General features: G+C 35.0%; 2 protein-coding genes across 2 annotated transcripts; one reads left to right on the forward strand and one right to left on the reverse strand.

Annotated features, from left to right (window-relative positions):
- Positions 1–207: 207 nt before the first annotated feature.
- On the forward strand, positions 208–894 carry LOC119614630. Its single transcript, XM_037970745.1, has 3 exons — positions 208–267; positions 320–658; positions 721–894. The coding sequence occupies exons 1-3, from the start codon at positions 208–210 to the stop codon at positions 892–894; spliced, it is 573 nt and encodes a 190-aa protein (XP_037826673.1).
- A 2,918-nt stretch (positions 895–3,812) lies between these two features.
- Positions 3,813–7,871, reverse strand: LOC119614631. The gene is made up of 3 exons (XM_037970746.1): positions 7,791–7,871; positions 4,035–4,370; positions 3,813–3,968 (listed from the first exon to the last, which is right to left on the reverse strand). The coding sequence occupies exons 1-3, from the start codon at positions 7,869–7,871 to the stop codon at positions 3,813–3,815; spliced, it is 573 nt and encodes a 190-aa protein (XP_037826674.1).
- Positions 7,872–8,327: the final 456 nt, after the last annotated feature.

Below are 8,327 nucleotides of genomic sequence, written 5' to 3' on the forward strand. Positions count from 1 at the left end.
TTCAAATTTAAACTAATTACGAAAACTTAAAAAGAATTAGTTATACTCTTTAATGGAATTTTAATAATAGTTTAGACATAATTTTAATTCAATTTCAATTTTAATTAATTTGTAGTTACACTTGGCTGACAATTGATTTTTACCATTTCTTACAATAAAATTATTACATTATTACACAATATATATTATATGAATTAGTGTTTAAAAATGTGTCGGAAAATATTCAAAATAATTTTCTTGTTTTCAATTATTGAAATATCAACGCAGGTGGGTTAATAATTTCTCTAAAGCACAAAATATATAATCCTTTTATTTTCAGGTTCCCTCAAGAAATTTCGAATTAGTATTTGATAATATCACTTGTATGACAATGAGAGACAGTGTCAAATATTTCAAGTGCAAAATGGAAAAATTGGCCAAAAATCAATATGCTTTCGATGGAGAAATAGTATTCAATAAAATTATGCAAAAGGATTTTTCTATGCGCTATTTTATCGATGCCAAGCCATTGTCGAGAAATATAACATTACCTTTTCTGGATGTAAAAATTAATGGTTGTGATGTACTCGAGAAGGGATTCGATATACCTATATTGCAGAGTCTCGTTATAGAATTGAGAAGAAAGAGCAATGTACCCTACCAGTGTCCATTTAAAGCAGTATGTTCAATGGATTTATATATGTAACTCTTTAATTCTTTTTGTTTATATTTTTTTTTTAGAATATCGCTTATGCTTTTCACAATTTATCATTCACCGATAAAAGCTTGAAAAATTTAATGCCATTTATGCATTTCGTCCAGGGATTGGAGTTGTTTGAGTCGAATGAAATTATTGCAAGTTTAAAAACTAAAGGTAGTCTTCTTCCTAAAGTGAAAAATGTTAAAATTAATTAAAATTTAATAATATTATTTGTGAATATTTTAACATTAGGAGTAACAGATACAAAATGTATCCGAATAAATCCTCTTAATTCTCTGAAATTTGATTTATTACAATAGGCTCAGAGAATATCATTCGATCTCTATTGTCTGGTCAATTATAATAGTTAGCAAGGACCAGATTTAATAAAATTGCTAAATCCTCTAAAGTGTACCATCAAGAGCATGTACGATAAACTTTGGATAACTGCAATTATAGGACCTGTTCTTCAGAAAATTTCCCTTTCAGTTTGTTATATTCTGTTCAAGCTTTAAATCGCTCGGGACCTCGACTAAAGTGGATATATTTATGTTGCTAAAGGCACCCTATATATCCAAAAAGTATGCCATTGCATACCCCTTCCAGTATATTTTATTATTATCTGGTCAACCTAAAGATTAGACCTTTATACCAATCCTCTTTGAATAGGTTTAAAATTCAGGTTAGAAACGGAAAGCGTAGATCTTGGAAGAGCTTATTGCAGTAATGTCGCTTACCTAAAATCCTGTCAAAATCACAAATCGTCCAAAGCTTTGCTTTAAAGCACGACAATGAATGGACGACTAGTATACATGAATCATTAGTAGAATTGATGAACACTTATTGCCCTGGTAACATGCCATTGGACAGCTGAATAGCATGAGAACACATGCATATATTATAAACATCTTGGCGGGATTCAAATCTAAGAGAATATTATTAAATGTGCAATCAACACCTTTTAGCCATATAAGTCTCCAAGCACGAATGGTATTATATCTGCTGATATATCGTATTATATCTGTAGATCTAGTTACACTAGTTACCACGAGGAATCTATCAAGCATGTCTCACTTGGCCTTATATACATACCTGACCATTAGGTTAGGTACAAAGTTTATCCCCAAAAGTGGAAAAGTCACGCATATCAAAGTGACTATAGACCGAATAGTCTATCTTCCTTGCTGCTGAAAAGCTTGGAAAGAATAATTGATGCTTATATCAGAACATTACGGAAAAAGTCTTCACTATCAACCTCTCAACACTCATACATTAAGGCTAAATCGGTTGAGACTGTATTTCACTCTCTAGAGAAATCTATAGATACATCACTTGAATTCAGAGATTAGACGTTAGCAGCCTTTCTTGACATAAAGATGCCTTTAATCATATAAAATGATGATGATGGTATAATTATCTCAGCTCTACAATAACATTGAGTAAATGCTTCCCAAACAATGGATTATATGTTCCAACATGCGTACAGCAACGATCCAAAGAATAGAGGCAAATAGAGGTACACTACAAAGAGATGTCCTCTCCACTACTGTGGAATGTTGCCATAAACTATTTGCTCAGAACACTGGAACATCGCGAAGTTGCGATAGGTTAGGTTTTACAGACTGCTTACTGCGAGGAGTTAAGCTTTACTTGGATCCTATGGGTCCCTTTGTATTGGTTGGTAAATGCGCTCAAAATACTGATCCAAATCCAAGCAAAATCGAACTTGTACTAACTGGTCTGAACGAATATTTATTCTCTTTTCGGACTATGCAAAATAGTAGAAACCCAGATCATATGGACATGCAAATATTACCGACAGGATAGAAAATTTGCCGGATAATATTGATTATTGCATCCCCTAGCCCTTACTCCAGAGAAACTTTCGTCTGGAGGAAGGTCAATCTTCATGCAGTCTATCCGTGTTCACGGATGACTCTAAGCCAGGAGAACGAGTAGGGGGAATCATTACATTCCAGAATTTGGATTCAGGATTACATTCAGCATCAGCAATGATTATAGTTCAATTTAGGCCGATATATCAGCCATAAAAAGAACATTAAACTCTTCTTATCGACAGTCAAGCTGCAATCAAGTCTCTGATAGGTGTATACTCTTCATGACGACTACTCTAAGAATGCCGGACATCCTTAAACAGGATGGAGAGACACTTAAACATCAAACTCGTATCGGTACGAGGACACGTCCAATCATGTCCCTGATAGGTGTATACTCTACATGACGACTAGTCCAAGAATGCCGGACATACTTAAACTGGATGGAGAGACATTTAAACACCAAACTCGTATGGGTACAAAGACATATCCGATTAGGAGATAGGAGAATGCAAGGACTCATGGACAATATGTTCTACGAACTCTCCGATGCAAGCTGGAGAAATGAACCAACATGCATTCAAATTAGGGAAATATGTCTAAAGCTTGATAAGAAACTCACTGACTACTCAACCAACAAACCAATCTTTAAGTCCCTCAGGTCCTCGTCTGTAGAGAACTGGTTTTGAATCATTTGGAATATGTTTTCTCTTTCCCTCTTTGGGATTGAATACTATTGTTGCCAATCTCCCTTCCTTGAGAATGTACCCCGATTCCTGGTTGCACCTGCAAATACTATATGCATCGGGGTACATTCTCAAGGAAGGGAGATCGTTGATCTTTGATATATTAAAAAGATGATACTGTCCAAAGCTAATTCCTCTTGTGTTCCAGAGTTTTCGTAATATTGACATTTAGATTTCAAGAAAGTAAGCTCTATTAGTTCTTTCGCTGGTCGTCCAGTTTTTTCAATGTGGGAGATATTGTGACTTCGATGAGCATATATTATGTGGTCATGGAAATTCGTGTTCGAAACTAATGCTCTTTGTGTTCCAGAGTTTTTGAAATATTGACTCCTAGAATCCAAGACAGGAAGCTCTATTAGCTATCCCAATGATGTGGTTTCAATGAGTTTCTAACTTATCGAATTGAAGAATGTTTCTCCGATTAGAACCACGTTGAAACCCAGAAAGTCATCTGCTCAGACGGAAAAAAAAGCAAACAATTTTTGTTTTGATCTTTATAATCTTTTCAGTTTTTATCATATAAATCGTATATTTCAAACTAAACATTTATATTCATATCTTTGATGTAATACCTCCTTTAGTTATGAAAGAACCAATCAAGTTACTAGATTCGTATAATTCAAAACCATTAGTGAAATTTACACTAGGTACCGACATCAGCAAATATTTGTCTGTTACCGAAAGATTTTTGATTTCATAAAGAAAATCCTAAAAGACAAGAAACAAATCCATTACAGAAGCATCATCTATACACAATATATAATAGTTTCTTACCTTTTCAAAAGGGCACTGATAGGGTATATTACTGGTCCTTCTCAACTCCAGCATAAGAGTTTGCAGCAAAGGTATTTCATAGTTGGTGCGTATAGCATCACAGGCATTCATTTTGATATTTATAAAATGTATATAATCTTTCTTGAAATGTGGCTTGACATCGATGAAATATCGTATATAAAACTGCTTGTCTAAATTCTTGGTGAATATAAGACGTGTCGAGAAGTTATAATGACTTGGTGCCAATTTATTAAAGTTGCACTCAAAGGTTTTTATAACATTTGAACTATTCAAACAGTTCAAAGAGTAAAATTCTAAATTCCAGCGTCTGGGTGCCTAAAATTAATGCGAAATTAATTGCTATTTAAATTAATTAAATGCGAAAAATACAACGTACTGAAGTTGTTTTGTAAAAACCTAAAATTATTATTAACAATTTGAAGAAAAACTTCGTTGACCTCATTTTAACCGGTTTTCAAAACTATTCTTAATGTTTAATAAATTTTAGTTTGTTATTCAACTATAATTAATATTTTAATCTAGATATTAGTTATTAATTAAATAAGTTTTAATTAAATAATAATACTTAGCTTTAAATGTTATTGGTACTTTAGCGCAATTGTGTAATTTTTCGCTACATTAACTTGGTTTAAATTGTTTATTTAGAATTATCTGGATTTTTAATCAATTTTACCACTTAATCTTAATCCGATAGTCGATATAATTGTGGAGGTGTCCTACACCTGAGATTCCATTATGAAGGTTGGGATCTATAATTTGTTAAACATAATGTATTGTAGTAATAGCGCAAGATTGATTTTCGATGGATGGTCCTATAGTGGTATTTGTGCCTAAAAGTCTGTGGATAAATTTATCCACAATGTCTGGAATTCACATATACTCTTCTGTAGGTTTCTAAGGTTGAATTTATTAGCTTATGGTTCTAGTAGCCTAATGCCCTTCCCACTAAAACTTTGGGTCGGATAGTTGATAACATAGTTAGAAGTAAAGCGTAGATCATTACATAGAGAAGTTCTTCGATAGCAAGTTGTAGACACTTTCTTTCTCTATCAATTTCAAAGGCTTTTATCTAATCTATAGATTTGTTCCAGATTGAGAAAGTCCGAGATCTTTCAAAGAAAATCTAAAATCTCTACCTATACTGAACTCCTATACTGAACATTCTTCTATAGCAAGTTGTACACACTTTCTTTCTCTATCGATTTCAAAGACTTTTTTCTAATCTATAGACTTGTTACAGGTTGAGAAAGTCCGAGATCTTTTAAAATCTCTGCCTATACTGAACTTCTATTACTGAACGTTCTTGGACTCGACGATCTTTGATAGGAAACTAACATGGAAATACTGTTCTAGGTTAACAGATTGAAAGAACCGAGATCTTTTCAAAAACGAATCGAAAATCCCCACCTATATTGAATCTCGGTCTTGGACAATCTTTGATAGGAAACTAACATGGAAATACTACATAGAACTTATAAGGCAAAGGTGTTACCAGTACCGGGACTATAAGCTGGTATTGTCATTTTGGTGCTCGGTCATTCCTAAGAATCATCTATCGATTTCAAAGACTTTTTACTAAACTATAGACTTGTTCCAGGTTGCGAAGGTCCGAGATCTTTCAAAAGAAAATCGAAAATCTCTGCCTATACTGAACGTTCTTGGATTTCGACGATCTTTGAAAGGAAAACTAACATTGAAATACTGTTCTAGGTTAGATAGAATGAGAAGGACCGAAATGCTTCAAAAGAAAATCGAAAATTCCTGCCTGTAATGAACCCCTGTTCTTGGACTTTGATAGGATCTTTGATAGGAAACTAACATGGAAATACTATATAAAACTTACAAGGCAAAGATGTTACCAGTACCTCTAGTCTGTCGGGAGTGTAAACTGGTGGTGTCATTTAATTTCTAGGGCATTTTTTGGACTCATTTGACCTGGTGTCGAATTTGTTTACCACAGTAACTGGTGATCTGGTAAGCCTAACGTCTTTCTAACTCAAAACTTTGGGTCGGTTAGTTGATAACATAGTTAGAAGTAGAATAAAACGTAGATCAGCACTACATAGGGAAGTCCTTCGATAGCAAATTGTTCACACTTTCTTTCTGTATCGATTTAAAGACTGTTTCTAAACTATAAACCTGTTTGAGGTTGAGAAGGACCGCGATCCTTTCAAAAGAAAATCGAAAATCACCATTCCTTAGAATCATTTGTCCTGGGATCGAGATGTCACTTCGGGGGTGTTGGCTGAGTTTAAAGATAATAACCGGTGAAATCTTAGACCCATAGTCACTCCAATATTGGTAATGTGTTGATGTGAAATGAATGATATACAGAATGAATCAGGTGTATATAAACCTCGCGACAGCTATAAACTTGTGTATCGAATATTTCCTTATACAAATGTCATCATAGAATTCTGTTCTTTGTCAGGATATGTTCAGGTTTAATCAACAGAGACCATTCCATTTAGGTGTTGTTGTTTTTGATGTTTTGCATCTCGAAAGTTTCATAAGTCCCTAGCTCATCCTGAGGTTGAAATAGTAGCGCCTTGATATAGGCTATTTGACAGGTATTCATATGAAGCACTCGACTTCTGTTGTTAACAAACAATAGAAGTCTTCTAGCGCGTACCAGAGACAGAAATTGGAAGATATTGATTCCGGAAAGAGGATCACTATTAAATGGGACATTAGAGTATTGAACATTACTGTTTATCATCTCGGAAAATACGGTACTGGAGGGAGATTGCTCTACACGAAGTCTATCCGTATACACAGAAGGCTCTAAACGAGGGGAATGAGTAGAGGGGTATTTTCATTCTAGAATTTGGAATCAGGATTACTTTCAGAATCAGTAATGATTGTAATCGAATCCAGGCCGAAATATCACCCATAAAAAGGATGGAAAACTTGCTCTGGTATCATAATATATCGAACAGAGATATCCTAATCTTTACCGACAGTCAACCTGCAATCAAGTCCCTGACAGGTGTATACTCTACATCACGACTAATCCAGGTATGCCGGACATCCTTATATAGATTGGCAAGACATTCAAACATTGTACTCGTATGGGTACGAAAATACAATTGTATCGCTAACGAGCTCGCGAAAACGGGTTCACAATTGTCCGACTCGGATATAGACCATTTCTATGGTACTCCGATAGGATTAAACAAAATACTTAGAGATAACATGTTCTATGAACTCTTTCAGGCAAGATGGAGAAATTAACCAACTTGTATTCAAACAAAAAACATATGGCTAAAGTTGGATAAGGAGCACACGGACCATCTTCTGAGATATAGCCAATCCCAACCCAGCGAAATAATAGCTGTCATCACAGGGCACTGTGGATTTATTTGGCAACAACGCAATGAGATTTGAGTTACCTTACTGAGGAAGATGAGGAATCAATTGAACATCTTCTTTTTCGGCGTGCTGCATTGGGGACTATTCGACTCCGATATCTAGGACATTGATTTCTGGAAGAGATCTCAGAGTTGTCTTGGACTAGAATAAATAATCTAAACAAAGTCCAACAGCACTGATTAGTAGCATTTTCGAGTCCAAGACTCTTTCCTTTTATGTTTTAATCATTCACTGTCTGTCTTAATCTTCATCTCTCAGTCTCTACTGTTAACCGCTTAAATTCCTCTTTTCAATGCATCTTTACTATTGTCTCTTACTAGAACTTCCACTTTCCTCTTCTTCTTTTCCCTTTAATATAATTACAGGTATCACAAAAGGACCAACGTGTGTATCTACTGCTGCCTGTATAACCAAGAAACCTACTGTTACACTGACAGATTTCATTTGGGAATAGAACGGGCATGGGAATCTACATTCTAGAACAGAAGACCAGCTTTCATGCGGATTGCTTAAAATGGTCTTAATTAAATATGGCACAGACAGATGCTCAGGGAATGAAAGGAATACCGATAGTATGTGTATGAGAGAAATGTATTGAAGATGCAAGAAGGTAGTTGACCCATATTGTCTAATGGAGTTATAGTATGGTGGCAAGCAATGGAGCATACTTCACACTGTGCAACCATTGAGTGCACTATGAGAAATATTGCCATCCTTATTACAGGAGCAATAAAGACAATGCCGACCAAAGTAGTGTTTACCATGTTAAACTGGCTACCAGCTATCTTAATGGCCGTTTAACTTGCCCTCAACTCTGCGATCAGACTAAATGCCTGTGGCTCATGGTGTGGTCACAGAAATTGGGGGCACTCAAGAATTATAAAACAATTCGAATCACTG

Source organism: Lucilia sericata, unplaced genomic scaffold (genome assembly GCF_015586225.1).
Source record: "Lucilia sericata isolate MDLA Ls3-8-SP2 unplaced genomic scaffold, ASM1558622v1 Contig003184F_arrow, whole genome shotgun sequence".
In the NCBI taxonomy this organism is placed as follows: Eukaryota; Metazoa; Arthropoda; class Insecta; order Diptera; family Calliphoridae; genus Lucilia; species Lucilia sericata.

What these genes read in the sequence shown, in the direction of transcription:
- LOC119614630 (XM_037970745.1), top strand. Translation starts at nt 208, where the DNA reads ATGTGTCGGAAAATATTCAAAATAATTTTCTTGTTTTCAATTATTGAA. An exon ending in TTATTGAAATATCAACGCAG is followed by an intron (nt 268 to 319) that starts GTGGGTTAATAA and finishes TTTTATTTTCAG; the next exon opens with GTTCCCTCAAGAAATTTCGA. An exon ending in ACCAGTGTCCATTTAAAGCA is followed by an intron (nt 659 to 720) that starts GTATGTTCAATG and finishes TTTTTTTTTTAG; the next exon opens with AATATCGCTTATGCTTTTCA.
- LOC119614631 (XM_037970746.1), bottom strand. Translation starts at nt 7,871, where the DNA reads ATGAAATCTGTCAGTGTAACAGTAGGTTTCTTGGTTATACAGGCAGCA. An exon ending in TTGGTCCTTTTGTGATACCT is followed by an intron (nt 4,371 to 7,790) that starts GTAATTATATTA and finishes CATTAATTTTAG; the next exon opens with GCACCCAGACGCTGGAATTT. An exon ending in ATCAGTGCCCTTTTGAAAAG is followed by an intron (nt 3,969 to 4,034) that starts GTAAGAAACTAT and finishes CTTGTCTTTTAG; the next exon opens with GATTTTCTTTATGAAATCAA.